The sequence below is a fragment of the Musca autumnalis genome, unplaced genomic scaffold, assembly GCF_047663935.1.
Source record: "Musca autumnalis isolate F117 unplaced genomic scaffold, ASM4766393v1 scaffold_1, whole genome shotgun sequence".
NCBI classification, from domain to species: domain Eukaryota; kingdom Metazoa; phylum Arthropoda; class Insecta; order Diptera; family Muscidae; genus Musca; species Musca autumnalis.
This window is the reverse complement of record NW_027411644.1, coordinates 176,345,026-176,364,032: the sequence shown is the minus strand read 5'-3', so window position 1 is coordinate 176,364,032 and position 19,007 is coordinate 176,345,026. Positions and strand designations below refer to the sequence as shown.

Here is a 19,007-nt window from a genome sequence, read left to right as displayed (position 1 = left end):
GAGAGTAAGGGGTTTTTATTCTCTTTTGCTAGAAAATTTTAAAAAGTAAACAGACACCTTCCCAGCAAAAACCAGCAAGCAATCAGCTGGCTTGCCAAAGCAGAACAATTTGTCCGCCAATAAAGGAAGCAAACACGTTGTATTTTATTAAAAATAAAAAAGAAAATGAAACAAAAAAGTATTTTTCCACTTTACAAATTTGTTCTGCATAAAACAATACAATTAGACTATGTTATTTCCACAATAAAATTGTTTTTAATTTCACAAAAATAAATCAAAACAACAAATTAAAAACAGATGATTGATTGTTTTCAGGAAGTAGAAGACTTGCTCTGTTGCTGCTAGAAGAAATTTGTCCAGCAAGAATTTGCAATCTCTCAGAGAAAGAACTGTCAAAATGTCTCTCTCGAATCGCTCTCTTTTGCTGGTTTTTTGTATTAACAGACGGCTTCCAGCAACAATTGGTACAAATTGTTCCAAATTTTAGGGTTACCAGACAGACCTATTATGTTTTTTCCAGAACCTGCAAGAATCTACAAATTTTTAATACGATAACAATTTTCTCTTAATGAAATCGAAAAAAATAGTAAAAATTAGGAGATTCTTGCTGCTCTGGAACAGACCAAGATCTATGTATCAGGTCACGTAAGTAGCACAACAACAACTCATTTTTGGAGCAAAATTCTTCAATATGTCAAAATGTTTGTTTACGTTTTCGTACAATTTATTAACAATAACAAAAAATTTGACAGATTGAAACCAATCAGCTGGTCGTTTTACGCCACCTTATTATTTCATCATGATGGGAACAGACCAATTAATGGCCTGTTCCCGTACTTTATAAAGTGGTAAAAGTCGTAAAAGTTGTAAAAGTCGTAAACGATTTTCATATAAATTTTGTGTACGGGAACGCAAAATGTGTAAAAGTGGTAAAAATTGTAAAAACATTTTAGTTCTGGAACAGAGCTTAAATAATAAAAAATGTTTGTTGTTCGTTTCCATTTCTTTTTTCAATCTATAGATCCCTCTGACATAGTCATTCAAAGACGTATAGCAATAAAGACCCGAACAAATGCATTTTCCAAAAACATATGCTAGTAGTTACACATTTTGGTTACAGATGGCTACACAACTCACTGGAATTGATAACAGCAATGCCAATCGTTTTTGATTCTTATTTCTCGCGGCAGAAAACATTAACGTCGTGTTTTGTGGCTGAAATTTATTTCTTCACTATTTTTTATTTTTTATTTAATAAAAAAACAAAAGTCAATGCCCTAAAATTTGAGTTTTAATGTTTTTCTTGTCAATATTCCAATGAGTAACAGTTTTCGTTTAACAGAATGTTGCTATGATGTCGTAGCAACAGAGGTTAACTCCCTCTACAGTTAATTTTTCACAATTGACTTTTCCTATCTTGTAATATTGACATCTTTGAGTCATTCAAAGATGTCAATATTATAAGATAGGAAAAGTCAATTGTGAAAAATTAACTGTAGAGGGAGTTAACCTCTGTTGCTACGATATCATAGCAACAGAGGTTAAACGAAAACTGTTATTCATTGGAATATTGACAAGAAGAACATTAAAACTCAAGTTTGACGGCATTCGCTTTTGATTTTTTCATTGAATGAACAATAAAAAAAGAAAAGAAATAAATTTCAGCCACAAAACACGACGTTAATGTTTTCTGCCGCGAGAAATGGGAATCAAAAACGATTGACATTGCTGTTATCAATACCAGTGAGTTGTGTAGCCATCCAAAGACATATGGTCTGTTCCTTTACTTTTGAAAATGGTAAAACCGGCAAAAGTAGCAAAAGTTGTAATCTGCTTCCATATGAATTGTATGGTGTCTGAAGTAAAGGAACGCTTTTCGAGTAAAAAGTTGTAAAACTTGAAGATTCTTGCACGTAAAGGAACAGAGCTATAAATACAACAATACAATACAATACAATACTTGTCTTTGAGCCATCTGCAACCAAAATGTGGAACTATTAGCATATGTTTTTGGAAAATGCATTTCTTCTAGTCTTTATTGCTATACGTCTTTGAGTCATTTTCGATCCTGTTCTGGTCTTATCACATTTCTCTTCTTCCTTCTTCTAAATAAAAAAGCAGGTTGTCAGCTGTTGTCGTTTCATTTTTTTGTTTATAAAATCCTAGGAAAGCAGCTCAGGAAGGAAGTTCCCATCAACAAATGGAAATGGTTTTGCAATATTTACATAGATTTCGCCTAACTACAAAAAGAATACAAATCAAAGCTATACAAAATGTATTATCTACTCAAAGTCATGAATATTCTACAAGAAATGCCAACAAAAACAACAACAACAAAAGAGAACAGCGCTGGCACTGGAATACTTCATTGTTGACTGCTGCCATCGTTCTGGGTGGATATGACTACATAAAGAACAGAACAAATTTATTTGTAGTGGAAGCAAAGACATTACCCAATTTAAGTGGCCGGCGAAAACAGTTCAATTTCATAGCTGACGTTGTGGATGTTTGTGCTGAATCGGTGGTATATATTGAAATAAAAGACACAAGACATTTCGATTACTTTACGGGGAAGCCTGTTACAGCTTCAAATGGTTCAGGTTTTATTATTGAATCGGGTGGCACTATACTTACCAATGCACATGTTGTTATCAACAAGCCCCACACCATGGTACAAGTTCGTTTGCATGATGGACGTGTATTTCCTGCCATTGTTGAAGATGTTGACCAAACTTCAGATTTAGCAATTATACGCATTAACTGTAAGAATTTACCGGTTATGAAGTTGGGTGAGAGTTCCAGTTTACGTTCCGGTGAATGGGTTGTAGCATTGGGGAGCCCATTGGCATTAAGTAATACTGTTACTGCCGGTGTAATTAGTTCCACACAAAGACCTTCCCAAGAATTGGGTTTAGGAAATCGTGATATCAACTATTTACAAACAGATGCTGCAATTACCTTCGGGAATAGTGGTGGTCCATTGGTGAATTTGGATGGTGAAGCTATTGGCGTTAATTCTATGAAAGTAACAGCTGGTATTAGTTTTGCAATACCCATCGATTATGTTAAACTATTTCTGGCCAAAGTGGCAGAACGTAGAAAAAAAGGTGCAGGTGGTAAACAAGCGTATCCAGCCAAGCGTTACATGGGTATTACAATGCTCACACTGACTTATGATATTCTAAGTGAATTGAAATCAAGATCTGATAGTGTACCGCCGAACCTAACACATGGAGTGCTAGTATGGAAAGTTATATTGGGATCACCCGCCCACATGTGAGTATTAAATAAAATTCTGGGTATACATATTGAAAATTTATGTATGTATATGAATTACTATATTTGATTTCAGTGGCGGTTTAAATCCTGGAGATATTGTAACTCACATTAATGGCAAAGAAATTAAAACCTCCTCTGATGTCTACGAGGTTTTGGCAGACAATTCAAAAACATTGGATCTAACCATTTTTAGAGGACTTAAGCGTATGACTGTCTCCATTTCACCGGAAGATCCTTAGGACTAAAGAGTGCTGTATGTACATACGTATTTACTGCCTTTTTTGGAAAAAGTTATATTTATTTTTGTGAAACAATGTTATTTTAGCGACTTAATTTATTTCTTAAAAGATAATAAATTGTTCATGTGACTGCCATACATCCGAACTACCTCCAAATGTCTAATGGTTAATATCTTTGGATCATATTGTACAAAATGTGACATGTGTGTATATCGTAGATGCCAGCCGATACACATATGTGGTATGTAGACTTCTTTAACTCGCGGCACTGAATGAAGAAAGTGTCCAAAAATATTTCCAGTACAAATGCGCTGGTTAAGCTTTGCGCTGCTGCGAAGATTGTTTTAAGAAACCATGAGCGTAACATTCTCACCTCTTTCCCATCCGGAGGGGATATACGGTATGAGTTTTTTTATGCTGTTAATACAAAATGTCATGAACAAACTTACCGATTATCTTATAATGCAAAAATAGCCACGGGGAGACGAAACAATATCCAAAACAAAATGAAAACCAACCAATTTAGCTGTTTAAATTACACCAACATTTTTGTCTGAAAATTGGTTAAAATTTTGAATATAGGTCTTTTAGCGTTTTTCCTGGAAGACAAATTTCGCCCAAGTGTGTCATATGTGGAACACGATCTCTTGATCTTTCCATTGATGCCAATTATGTTAATATACGTGGCCAGATAACAGAATTATAACCTAATATATCCATAAAAACCCTATTCTAGAGCAGTTTTAGTCTACGACCTACCATTTAAAGTTTGGCACTAGATGGCAGCTGATATTAATACTGGCTAATCTTTAACCCATGACCTACATTGGAAGATAATTCCCGAGGTGGGCATCATGACTAAAACCTTAGGTCAAATTTAAGTATATGATCGAATTGATATTACAAAATACGCTAAGAAAATATACCACAAAATATATATTTTCAAAACAGTTCTCAAAGCGAAATATTGGACTGCTATTTAGGTTACCTCCCGACGTAAACTTTTAAAATCCCGATACACGTTTCTTCTATTTTTCGGTCCTCTTTCATAATCTGCCCGATTTTACCCGTAATTATTTTTTGTGTTGCACAGTGTAATGATCATATGGTGTTTAGCCAAATCTGTACATCGGTTTTTAAACCAAATTTTAAAATTAGTGGAGTGGGAACAATTTTGTGAAAAGTGAGTACTTCAAATGTATAAAGGAGCCAGCTGCACATATTTGCACACGAACATGTTATTTATCTTTTTCAGTGACCTCCTCATTAAGGGGTTACCTCCATTTTTATACAAGTGTTTTGGGGTGTCCACTAAAGCTCGAAAACGGTTGGGTCGATTATCATATATTTTTGTGGTCTAATTCCTAATAATATTGTCTTTAAACGAGGGAATTTTAAAAATATCCGTTTTTTAAAAAAAGTGTGAACTGTCAAAGTCAAAATTCCGATTTTTAGTAAAAATGAGCCGTTTTTGACCATTAATGGGTCGAAAATCTTAAGGAAAATTTTCTTATTTAAAGAAATAATTTGTATGTATTCAATAAGCTCACAAAAATATAAGAAGAATGAACAGTCATTACGGGTGGATAGTTTGGCTAAAACCTTCAGAATACCGATAATCGTGTGGTACCGTTCCATGGGGTCTATGCCAAAATTTTGACCAATACTCACAATTCTCTGTAGGAATATTTCACAGTCCTGGCGAGGACTAAATACCAAATACCGGAGATTTCTGTTGCATAATGTGTCTAAAACCTTCAGAATACTGAAAATCGGGAGGTACCGTTATATGGGGGCTATACTTAAACGTTGACGGACCTTCCCAATTTTTTGCCTTCAACATTGTCAGCCAACAATAAGTACTTGTACCAAAATGCATCCACCTACGTCAACTCCTTCTATTTTTTGGACACCGTTTATATGAACTCCCGACATTGGATTAATTGATCTGTTTTTACAACAAAGTTCCATTTCAATGTATTGTGGTGGTTTAGGTTGTATGGAATGGTCCGACCCTAATATATAATTATAAAAGCGTTGAGTAATGATGACTCACTGATTGACTGATAATCAACGCCCAGGCTAAACGGCTGGAGCTAGAATCAGATAAGTCTGGGTTTTTGGAAATTCGAAACCGAACGGTACGAAAAGTAGTAAAAGGTACTAAATATGGTACCATTTGTATTTGGCGAACAGTCCTGAAATTGGGAATATGGATTACTGATAGAGTGTAGGATAGATGTACCAAAGCATTTTTAGATATCCGAAATATAAGTGTACCAAAAGTACTAAAATATACTAAATTTGGTACCAATTCGTATTTTGTGAACGGATAAAGCTTAAAGGTTGAAATTTGGAGTGAGAATCAAGGTTATATAAGAAGGTGGTTCTGGAAAGGTGTGCATATGTGTGCGAAAAGTACTAAATGGTACTAAATTTGGTTCAATTAGGACTTAGGAATAAAGCTAGAAATCTGAAATTTTAAATTACCCCCTGTTTTTGTAAAAATATTTACTCACCTTAGGACAATTCTGGAACGCTGATTTTTGAATGAGGAATTCTTTACTTTATATATAGAAAATACCTATAAAGAATTAGGTCTGTATGTCATCTAGGGGCTGAGCTATGGATGCTCAAATTATTACGAATATCGACGAACGAACAAAAAATAGTTACAAAAACAGGGTGTTAATATTACTATTGGAGTGGAAATGGAAGTAGTTTCGAAAATTTGTACTCATGGGTACGAAAAGTACTTAATGGTACTAAATTTGGTACAACTATTATTTGGGTGGACGGATAGAGCTGGAATAATGAAATTTGGAATTAAGATTACTGTTTTAGTGCACAATGGAAGTAGTTTGGAAAATGCGTACTTATAGGTACAAAAAGTACTAAATGGTACTAAATTTGGAATTGGGTGAACGGATAGAGCGGGAATCTTGAAATTTGGTATTAAGATTGCTGTTGGAGTATAAAATGGAAGTAGTTTTGAAAATTCATACTTATGGGTACAAAAAGTGCTATATGTTACTAAATTTGGTACAATTTGGATTTAGGTGAACGGATGGAGCTGGAATCCTGGAATTTGGAATTAAGGATGCTGTTAGAGTGCAAAATGAAAATAGTTTTGAAAATTCGTACTCATGGGTACGAAAAATACTCAATAGTACTATATTTGGTACAACTATAATTTGGGTGGTCAGCTGTTTATGATGTCTACCCCCCCCCCAAAAACAACTACAAATGTAGGCTGAAAACTTCCAAAACATCTTTTGTTACGTACGAAAATGTTATTTATTTTTAAAAGTAGGGATCTGTTCTTAGCACATATAGTTTTACCTCTCCTGTTGTTTTTTGTTTGTACATTTACAGACTGATGGTATATCTCTGTCGTCAAAGTTGGCATACTTTTTTACTTGATTTTCAATAGATTTGAGTAAATTTGAACTGCTTGATTTAACCGGCGTAATGGTACATGGATCCTATTTCTAATACACTTACTTGTAATTCTGAATTTTGACCTGTCAGATGAATTATCTTCTTCTTTATTTGCAAATCCGTATTCGGATATTAGCGATCATACAATGTTAATTATTACAGAGTTATTTGGTTATATGTTATAAAATTAAAAATTTCATTCAATAATAGCTAGTTCTCTGTTTCTGGCGGCGCTTAAAAGGATTATTTCATCTTGGTGTCCTGTCCATTCCAGAATGTTTTTGATCCATGTTATTTCTCGTCTCCCTCTTGGTCGGCGTCCTTCTATTTTGGTTCTTATGATTGCTTGGAGGAGATTATATTTGCTATTTCTCATAAGGTGTCCCAAATAAGCAGTTTTTCTCGCTTTTATCAATCTGATCATTTGACTTTCGGTATTCATTCGTCTCAGTACTTCATTATTTGAGATGTGATCTGTCCAGGATATCTTTAAGATCCGTCGGTATATCCAAACCTCAAACGAGTGCAGTCTTCTTTCGTCTGCTGCTTTTAGCGTCCATGTTTCTGCCGAGTATAATAAAACGGACCAAATGTAGCATTTAACAAACCGTTTTTTAGTTTCCATGGTTATGTCATGACTCGTTAGTATTTTTCTATATTTAAAAAAAGAGTTTCTTGCCATTTCAATTCGACATTTTATTTCCTTTGATATGTCCCAGTGGTCATTAATTTGCACTCCGAGGTATTTGAATTTGGAGACTCTTTCTATTTGAGTTCCATTAATGCATAAGGGAGTGTTGGATTCGATATTTCTTTTACTTATAATCATATACTTCGTCTTCATTATATTAATCTTTAAGGCATATGACGTACTAGAATGTTCTAGAGCATCTACTAGCTTTTGTAATCCTGCGAGGCTGCTTGCAAGTAATGTGGTGTCGTCGGCATAACGTATATTGATGAATTATATTACCATAAATTATTTATATCGGTTCCATATAATATGTACTTTTTTATAAATTTCTCTTTTTATAGCGATTTTTAATCAGTACACTAAATTTCAGATCATGGGAGTTTGTATAAGCCTTTTTTATTGTAGGTATTAGTTGTGTGATTGTTATTTTCATATGTACTTCCTTTCTTACATATAACTAAGTGTTTGTTTATAAAAATATATGCCTAAAATTATGCAACGTTATATGAACTTTATATATTAAAAGAAGAAAGCTGTCTTTGTTTAAAATTGAAGCCACCAATAGCCCGCTGTGAATGATTTTGAATCTTAAGGAGACCGCTACTGCAGCAGTCTGTTGAATAAAGATCTATCTTGCTTGACTCTGACTCTAATGATGGGCGTTGGGGTAGGTATGGAACTGCCGAAGTAGAGTTGTTCAACGTATACATCCAGCCGATAAATAGCTGTACATTAGGTTTTAGGCCCAATATTAGCCCGTTTTGGAAGGCCATAACCGTCTAGCCTTGGGGAACTTTAATGGTCATCAAGCCCTAGAGAAAAACACTCGTTATAAGTTGTGGCATTCGGTACTCGGAAACGATCAGAGGGGTATAATGATGGCAGACAAAATTGATAGCTCTACCTTTTGCACGGTCAATGAGGACGCCCCTACCAGAATTAGAGGAGAGTGTCATAGTTCGCCAGACATAACCATCGTGTCAGCTGGTCTGACAAATGACGTTCCCTGGCAAACTGTCATTTGTCCTGGATCAGACCATCTCCCCATAATTGTCTCCATTAGCAGACCGCCCGATTCCATCACCTCTGAACGCCGCACTTTCTTCAATCATACAAAGCTCAATCATGGAAAGAGATCTGCCCAACCCTTCTGATGTTCGGGTAGCAGAGAGAATGTTCCGAGACATCATCACTACTGCAGCCGCTCGCTGTGTACCTGCTGGTCGAATACCCGAAGTGAGACCAAATGTGAGCATAAACGGGACAAGAGGTTAAATCACTTGAATAGTTGCCGGTATAAGTGATTTGTGGGTAATGGTTATGTTGCTCTCGAACCCTGGAAAGAAGACGGAAGGGCCTCAGTCACGGGAAGGACAGGGCGAAAAGAAGAGTGCTACGTCGCATCAGATTTCTTCTTGGACGAACCACCACAGTTTACAATTGATGATGTTGCGAATACCATCAGGAACGCAAAATCATTCAAAGCGTCGGGTACTGATGGAATCTCCATGGTAATGCTGAAACCGCTGGATGTGCCGGGAGTGGAGTATCCCACTATAGTTCTCAACCTGTCGCTATCCACGCTCATTGTTTCCGAAGTCTGGAAAATGGACAGGGTGGCCCCGCTACTGAAGCCAGTCAAGAATGCCGGCAAAGGTGAATAGTACAGATCGATTTCGCACTAAATCTATGGCTACCGCGTTAACCCCAGTCCATTGGGTTGAATGTCATGGTCGAAAATAGCATAATTTCGTCCACCAACTACGCCAAGATTCTAGGGATCACATTCGAAAGCATGTTCACATCGTCCACGCATGCCACAGCTATCTGCAACAATCTGAAATGTAGGAATAAGTTCTTCAAGACCCTAGCCGGCAGCACATGCGTGCAGATAAAGAAACCTTGTTGAGTACATATAACACGGTCTGTGCTAAGCTATGCGGCGCCGGTGTGGTACGATATGGACAAATATTCAAAACCTATCAGAATGCCGCCCTAAGAACTGCAACAGGGTGTCCTCAAGTCTTCGATGGACCATCTACGAAGACAAAGATTCTTTTAGTACCGCAACACAATGGCATGCTTTCGTTTCAGTACTTGCTCGGATGTTAACGTGAGAGTCATCCTAATCACCATATAGTAGATAGGACCCCCCCCCATCCAAATATGTCAGGAATGCCTTTCATGGTCTAGAAAGATAGGTCCATCGTTACAAGAGAGAGGATCTAGGGCTTGATCAATAAGTCTATCAAGCAGGTTTAAATAGCATTCACACGAATGTAGTAGCAGATTCCATAGCAATTATCGTGTGAATGTGATCCTCGGAGAACATGACCCATCTATAACAGCTGAGGAGTTTAGCTGCCACGACAAACCAGAGTAGTTTTGGTTCAACTACGCTTCGGATGGTGCAGCCGTCTGAATTCCTATAGGGAAATGATCGATGACAACGTGCAAAAGATCTGCCTTGCCAAACCTACTCATCTAACATCAGTAGATCTGTGGTTACGTCTCATCGAAACAGCCACATTCCTAGAACTGGAGATAGACCCATAGCATTAAGCAGAATATGGAATATAAAAACATTTCAAATACTGTTACAACAACCAACAAAACCGAATTGGTACATCAGAACCTCTGCATTATTTTGGTGTAGCACAGTGCAATAGTTCAAATGAAGATCTCTCTCAACTGTTTCACAAAAAGACATAAACTCATATATAAAACGGCGATGACATTTACCCCGAAATACTATGTTGGAACCCTCAAGGTTCTCGAAGCAGAGGACGATACAAACACATGTGTAGAAGAGCCGTTCTAAACGGAACCGGAGATCCCAAGATATTCGAAGCAGAGTACGAACAACCCCATATGGAGAAGAACCATTCCAAAGGAACCGGAATGTCTATAATGAACTAAGATATATACAGTATCGGCCAAAACTAAAGCACCCCCTCAGCACATTTTTTATACCCTACACCACTATGTGGGGAGGGTATTATAAGTTGGTTTTGCCCAAAAAGTTTGTAACGCGTCGAAATAATGGTCGTAGACCCATACATGTATATACCATGAATGTCTCGACGAGCTGAGTCGATCTGGCTATGTGTCCGTCCGTCCGTCTCTCCATCTAAACCTTGTAATCACGCTACAGGTCGCAATTTTAATCCGATCGTTTTTTTGGGTGTTGATGAAGGTCCCGGAGGGGAAGAAGCCTATTGATTTTGGTGATGGTCGGATAATATTTAGGGGTCGGAATGGGCAAAAAATTAATTTGGCGAAAAAGTCAACATTTTATTTGAAAGCGAACATCTCCGCTTCTATATAGGGTATATCAAAAGCAAAACCTGCTAAAGAAAGTAGAAAATATCACCTTTGCAACGATGTAACGTAGGTTGTCGTAGGTGATCAAACAAGAAGATATCGCAATAGCCGCTAATAGGACCCAACTTTTCATTTTTGCGATTTTAATAATAATCACGAATATCACAGCTTTGGTTGGGGCTTTCCAAAAACAAAGCCTGACTATGAAAGTAGAAAATCTCATCTTTACAATGATGCAAAGAAGGTTGGCGTAGGTGGCCAAATAACGGAGATATCGCAATAGTCGGTAATACATCCCATTTTTCCATTTTTTTGTTGTAATCACGCTACAGGTCGCTATTTTGATCGGATCGTCTCCAAATTTTGGGTGTTGATGAGGGTCCCGGAGGGGAAGAAGCCTATTGATTTTGACTGAACGATGTAACGTAAGTTGTCGTAGGTGGTCAAACAAGAAGATATCGCAATAGCCGCTAATAGAACCTAACTTTTCATTTTTGCGATTTTAATAATAATCACGAATATCACAGCTTTGGTTGGGGACTTTCCAAAAACAAAGCCTGACTATGAAAGTAGAAAATCCCATCTTTACAATGATGTAAAGCAGGTTGGCGAAGGTTGGCCAAATAACGGAGATATCGCTATAGTCGGTAATACATTCCATTTTTTAATTTTTTTTTTGTAATTTGATTGGATCGTCACGAAATTTTGGGTGTTAAAGTGGGGTCCCACAGAGGAAAAAACCTATTGATTTTGGTAATGGTCGGATATTATTCAGGGATCGGAATGTAAGAAAAACTTATTTGGAGAAAAGGCCAACGTTTTATTTCAAAGCGAATATCTCTCTTCTGTAAGAGGTATATCGAAAGCAAAACCTGGCAAGGAAAGTAGAAAATATCACCTTTACAACGATGTGAAGTAGGTTGTCATAGGTGGTCAAACAACAGAAATATCGCAATAGTCGGTAATGCATCCCTCTTTCCATTGTTTTGTGCAATCACACTACAGGTCGGAATTTTGATCGGATCCTCACAAAATTTTGGGGGTTGATGGGGATTTCACAGAGAAAGCAGCCTATTGATGGTTGGCGTACATCCCACTTTTCCATTTTTTTATTTGAGTTGCGCTGACGATGCACTTAAATGCGTTTCAAAAAAATTGAGCTGTATATTTGAAGACATTTAGAGCAAAGGCGCTAAGTTATCCCAATTTTGATATTTTAATTTTACCAGTCAGAAGTTTATGCACAGGGGTAGTGGTGTAGGGTATCACATAGTAGGCCCCGAACCGACTATACCCTTGGCTCACTTGTTTTAAAATGATTTTTTTTAAGAAAACCAAGTTGTAATTTTACCCTGCTCCACAATGTGGGAAGGGTATTATAAGTTTTGTTAAAAATTCATGTAACACCGCGAAATATTCGTCGTAGACCCCTAATGTTATATACCAGTTTTCATATCCCGAAGAGATAAAACGATATAGCGATGTGTGTCCGTCCGTCCGTGTGTCCGTCCGGTTTCACATCAGAATAGATCGCTATTGTTATTGGTGATGACCGTGAAGTATTTAGGGGGTGAAATGGCCCAAAAACAATTTTTTTATCCGAATTTGTATCTGCTCTTAGGTTGCAATCATAGTCCGATCAGCGCGAAACTCCCAAAATGATTTTGGGCGTTACGTCCGCTGCGGTTTGCGGACATAACTCCCAAAATTCGTTAGGAGTTATGTCCGTGAAGCAAAGCGGACATAACACCCAAAAAAATCGCGGACATAACTCTCAATGAAATTATCTCTTTGCTTAATTTTAAAATTTATCGTTATAAACATTTTTATAAATTTTAGAGTAGAAGTTAGAATGTAAACGGAATTATAAAATATTTGTTTTGGAAATCGGGAGATTTTTTCAAACATATTTAAGACTGTGGCGGTTTTCGCTTTTCTGAAAGTATTTGAATACGTTTCCTGTAATCACGGCGTATGTATGTTCTATATCTCTGGAATGTAACCATATATATAAACTTATGTATGTATGACCGGACGGCTAAAATATGTCGCAATCATATAAAAGAAATTTCTTGGAAAATAGTGCCCAGGTGTAGTGGAGTAGGGTATCACATGGCAGCCCTGTCCGACTATAACCCTCTCTTACTTGTTTTTGTTTGTATTTTTCTTTAAAATTTAAAAAATCATTTTAGGTCGCAAATATAAGTGGACAAAACTAAAACACCCCCAAGTTGAAATTGATTTTTGAGTTAACGATATCCCAAAATTCCCAATCGAGAGCTAAAATCAGGGGATTGGGCAAGCCAATAGAGAACTTCTGTCGAATTGTTTTTGGAATAACTCCTTAACCACTTCCGATACATATTTAGGTTCTTTATCTTCCTGGAATGTCCATCTAAGTAGCATAAGGCAACATCGTGCCTTTTAATAGTTTCGACACTTGAAACGATCCATAATTCCATTAATTTTATGATTCGGTTTAATCCCTTGACCCGAGAAAAAATTCCAGACCATTATGTTCCGAATTCAATTTTTTACATATATGTATTTAAGATTAAACCGTTGACCATTTGGTCCACGCCTTATGCTATCTGAATCCTTTAAACTAAACTTAGATTCATCAGAAAACAGCACACTCCTCCAGTTTTGGACACTACAGTTCAGATTGATCGTGGCGAACTCCAGTCTGGCTTTTTCATTTTTTTGTCGATATGAAAGGTTTTTTGCTGGTCGTCGACTGAATAAGCCGCCTTCTACCGCTCTTTGTGAATCGTTCTTTTGCTAATTTTTAAATATAATCCATTTTGTATTTGACCAGAAGATGCTGTAGCATAATTTTTGGATGAATATGAACAATATGGTATAGTCCCCTTATAGCGGTATCACGGTGCTCTTGAATCAAACTTAAATGGAAGGTGCTTACACCTGGGAAGTTTTTGTGGATTCCGAAACTACAATGTTCATAGATGAGAAATATCAAAAAACTTAAAAAATCGCCGGGGCGCTTTTTAAATAAATCGCGATTCAAGTTGACATTTTTAAGGGGTTTTTAGGTTTTCACGATTTTGCTTGGAAACTGCAAGTCCTATTGAAATGGTCCTAAAAAATGTTGTAGCTATGAAAATTCTCTACAAGATTGACTTTTATGATATCTTCGTAGTGTTTACCGTTATTGAGGTATAAAAGTTCAAATTAGGACAGTGGAATGACTGTATCGCCTCCTTATAAATCAATGTTATACACAGTGCACCTTAACTAACATTAAATGAAAACCGCTTACACCAGGGAAGTTTTTACGGATTTTGAAACAGCTATGTTTATAGATGAGAAAAATCCAAAAACAAGAAAAAATAGCTGGATGGATTTTTTAATAAATCGCGATAAAAGTTCACATTTTTAGGGTTTTTTTAGGTTTTCACTATTTAGCTTGAAAACCACAAGTCCTATTGAAATGGAACTAAAGTAAATGTTGTAGCAGAGAAAATTCGGTACAAGATTGGCTGATTGATATTTTCCTAGGTTTTACCATTTTTGAGATATAGAGTTTCAGATCTAACTTTCAGATTTTTTTCGTAGGTCTTCAGTATTTAGCTTGAAAACTGCAAATCCTTTCGAAATGGGACTAAAGAACATGTTGTTGTTGTAAAAAATTCGCTACAAGATTGGCTTTGGAAATTTTTTCCTAGGTTGTACCGTTTTTGAGATATATAAGTTTAAGTTGGGAAATTGCAGTCATGACATTGTTTTATAAGGAGGCGATACAGTCAATCTATTTTCCTAATTTCAACTTCTATATCTCAATAACGGTAAAAACTATGAAGATATCATAAAAATCAATCTTGTAGAGAATTTTCATAGCTGCAACATTTTCTTTAGTCTCATTTTGTAGGGACTTGCGGTTTTAGTTTTGTCGGCTTATATTTGCGACCTGAAATGGTTTTTGAATTTTAACTTTTGTTTATTACATTCTGAATTCCTTATGTTTGTGTTTTACAGTCATAAAGATATAAATAAAAAAGAAAAATCCAAAAAAATTACAAATTAAAAAAAAAAATACCTTTAAAAAATGTAGTTCGGTGGTGCTTTAGTTTTGGTCGATAGGGTTATAACTTTTTTGCAATTTTTGCAAATATCAAAAATACCACCGCACAGCCATGTAGAGCATGAAAAGGTACTATGAAATACGGTGTCATTTTTTTCTCAATCGCAAATGGATTGAAGTTCAGTTAGGCATTTTTTAATTTTATTTGTCATAATGGCATATACGCATTTTGTAATAACTTATTTATAGTTTTAATCTAATTTACAATCAATATCACACATAAACTCGCGAATTTTATGTTTGCAGTTATTGTACCAAGAGAATATGTGGTCATTTGCAATGAATTAGCGAAAGTTACAGACTGTTTTTAATCACTTTGCCTTTGAGAATAGTATTTGTTTTCTATAAATATTTACCCAGCAGAATGTTCAATGCCAAAGATGCTATTCAAGAATGGGTGCAAGGGAAATGGAATGTCATTTTTTCATCATCTTCACTCATTCTTTTTACAAGAGCGTGACCCCCAAAAGATGCAATTCATTTTCAGATCCTAAGCATGTCATATTTACAAACTCGATGGAATGGTATCTTCAACAATTCTTTGGCATGGCATCTATACCAATCCTTTGGCATGCCATCTTAACCAATTCCCAAGAATAGCATTTTCACTAATCTTTGGCATGTCATTTTCACCAAACCTTTGGCATGTAATTTTCACGTCTTGTTCGGAAAATGGAAAATGTTGTATTAAAATATGATTTTCATGTTTTTATTACAGTGTTTTATTTAACTTGCCTTGGTGTGTGTTTAGTTCAAATCTGGTAACTCATTTTTAACACAGTTGCAGTTTACCAATCGAACTAAAACTTTGCAAACTTTTCAGATGTGAATGACAATACATGAATATAAAATCAAAACCAACATTGGTCCATTTTTACACTGTTTTACAGTGTTTTATCTAATTTGCTTTTCAAATCTGGTAACTCATTTTTCACATAGTTGCAGTTGACCAATCGAACTTAAAGTTTGCACACTTTTTAGATTTCGACGATAATACTTGAATATGGAATCAAAACTAATATTGGTCCATTCTTACAGTGTTTTTACGGTGTCTAACTTGACCCACTTTTCAAATCTGGTAACTGATTTTTAACACGGTTGCAGTTGACCAATCGAACTAAAACTTTGCACACTTTTCAGATTTAGATGACAATACATGAATATGAAACCAAAACCAATATGGGTCCATTGTTTCCTATAGGCCCCATATAACGGTAACACCCGATTTTCGGTATTTTGCTTTTCAAATCTGGTAACTCATTTTTCACGCAGTTGACCAATCGTACTTAAACTTTGCACACTTTTTAGATTTGGATGACAATACATGAATATGGAATCAAAACTAATATTGGTCCATTCTTACAGTGTTTTTACTGTGTCTAAATTAACCCCCTTTTAAAATCTGGTAACTGATTTTTAGCACGGTTGCAGTTGACCAATCGAACTAAAACTTTGCACATTTTTCAGATTTAGATGACAATACATGAATATGAAACCAAAACCAATATGGGTCCATTTTTTCCTATAGCTCCCATATAACGGTACCACCCGAATTCTGGTATTTTGAGGATTTTGTCTTCATTTTTAGCCCGAATTTGCTGTAACTTGGCATTTGGAGTTCTCAATAGTCCAGGAACTTCCCCACTAAAAATTGTGGACGTAGGTCAAGGTTTAATATAGCCTCCATATAACGGTACCACCCAATTTCAAGCATTTTAATCTACATTTTCTGCTCAAATGGACTGTAATTCGGCATTTGGGGTACTCAGTGGTCAAAAAAAGTTATTTACTAAAAAGTTCAAAATAAAAAATAATTTAAAAAAATTAAGTTTCAGTGTTTTATTTAGAAATGCACTTAAAACTAAAAAATAATTAGTCGCTTAGCCTCAATAAATATATTTTTCTCATGATAGAATCTCTCAAATAAAACGCTTGCCGTTTAATTTTGCCACCATTCATAATTTAAATGCAAGCGTTTTATTTGAGAGATTCTATCATGAGAAAAATATATTTATTGAGGCTAAGCGAGTAATTATTTTTTAGTTTTAAGTGCATTTCTAAATAAAACACTGAAACTTAATTTTTTTAAATTATTTTTTATTTTATTTTATTAATTCAAAGGAATTTATGAAATAACTGCAATTTATTTATCATCGTAAAGTTTACATCTATAATTGCAGTTTGCTCTCGTTGTTGTAACAGTAGCTAATATGTTTGTATTCTCATTTTTCTGCTTAATCGGACTCTGGGTCTATCAGTCGTAAGAATGTGGCTATTTCGCTATTTATATGGTTTGTAACCACAAAGCTGCAAACTTAAGTTTCTTACCAGGATTGGTAGGGCAATTGAAAAGGAGCAGTGTGTCGTGGGGGCCTGTGCTGTATGCTGGGTACTTGCCCTATAGGAATTTTGACGGCTGCACCATCCCGAGCGTATTGACCCAAAACTACTCTGGTTTGTCCTGACAGCTGGCGCTTCTCAGCTGTGATAGATGGTGGATGTTCTCCAAGGACCGCATTCACACGATAACTGTTTACTGCATCTGCGACTGCATTCGTGTGAATGCTACTTAAACCTGGTTGAAAGGCTTGTAGATCTAGAGGTTCTCTCTTGTAACGTTAGACTTCTCCTTCTAGATTATGAAGACCCCCTGGCTGCCTGGGTCTGTGTTCTGAATTTTGCTATCATCGACCATGACATTCAACTCTATTGTTCTAAACTCTGCCGCCCAGGTAGTGAACAGAGTGGCCGTAGATTTATTGGCTGGTATTTGCATATTCCTCGCGTGGAAAAAATGGTAACATCAGACAAAAATGAGTTTAGTCTTTCACAAATGTGAGTTTAGTCTTTTACAATCATTCGCATACGTTACGATCTCAATGCCGTCTGCAGCGTTTGGAATTCAGAAGAGGTCTACGGGTCTTGGACTTCTTGATCCTAAATTCTACGTACTACTATCGTTCACACTTAAAATTTATTATCCAACGTTTCAAACTTGGACGGTGCGTAGTCTGCTCGATGACATGAGAAAACGAGGGTGCTTGACAATATCAAAGGACTTTGCTAAATCAAGTGTCACTATCACTGTTCTATCGCACGGCTTGCTCTGAGTGAGTCCTCGGCTAATATGGAGATCGAGATGGCCTTCAGCGCAGTTGTTATGCTGCTTACGGATCCTATGCTATTGATCGGCAACTGGAAAGTTATTTCTGATGCTGGAAGAACTATAGCCACAAGGGTCCTTGCTACGGGCGGCAAAAGCGAAATCGGTTTGTAAGATTCACCTTTGCTGGCATCCTTTTCGGGCTTCAGTAGCTGGCCTATTTTCCAGACTTCGGGAACGACATTGACTCCAACTGCAGATTACTATTTCGTGAATTTTATTTCACAACGTTTTGGAAATGTTTGTTGTTTTGTAGGGATCTACAAATCGACTCGTTGAGCAGGGTTCTCTAGAGCAGGCAAGGAAACTTTTATAATTGGTATATTCCTTTACTTTTAAAAATGGTAATTGTTGCAAAAATGGTAAAAGTGGTGAACTGCTCTCATATAAATTGTATGCTTTTAAAAGTAAGGAAACACTTTGCGGGTAAAAACTGGTAACCTCAGGCACGTAAAGGAACACGACTAATACCAAAGAGTGCAGTCCGACTCTACTTTTAGCTCAATGATTGGGACTTCCTAGCATAATAAATCTTACATTGCTTTAAACGTACATATTTAGATAAATAAAAGAACATATACATGTGTAAAAATAAAAACACAAAATTCATCTCTATTGGATCGATGGAATGGGTTCAAATGCTAAGGAAAAGATCGGATCTATCACGACTTCCTTTGAATTGGTTCAAATGCTGATGAAAAGATCGGATCTTTCACGACTTCATTTGAATCAATGCAAAAGATCCAGTGAAATCATTACATCTCA

General features: G+C 36.2%; 2 protein-coding genes across 3 annotated transcripts in view; one reads left to right on the top strand and one right to left on the bottom strand.

Annotated features, from left to right (window-relative positions):
* Positions 1–19,007, bottom strand: part of LOC141388782 (uncharacterized) — a 186,141-nt gene that overhangs the window by 122,054 nt on the left and 45,080 nt on the right. The window lies entirely within an intron of this gene.
* HtrA2 (HTRA2-related serine protease) lies at positions 1,498–3,674 on the top strand. 2 transcript variants are annotated; one of them, XM_073959100.1, is made up of 3 exons: positions 1,498–1,743; positions 2,167–3,276; positions 3,353–3,674. In XM_073959100.1, the coding sequence occupies exons 2-3, from the start codon at positions 2,201–2,203 to the stop codon at positions 3,516–3,518; spliced, it is 1,242 nt and encodes a 413-aa protein (XP_073815201.1). In that variant the 5' UTR covers positions 1,498–1,743; positions 2,167–2,200; the 3' UTR covers positions 3,519–3,674. The 2 variants fall into 2 exon arrangements, with proteins under 2 accessions (XP_073815201.1, XP_073815200.1); XM_073959099.1 differs by lacking the exon at positions 1,498–1,743 and having other exon boundaries at positions 1,791–3,276.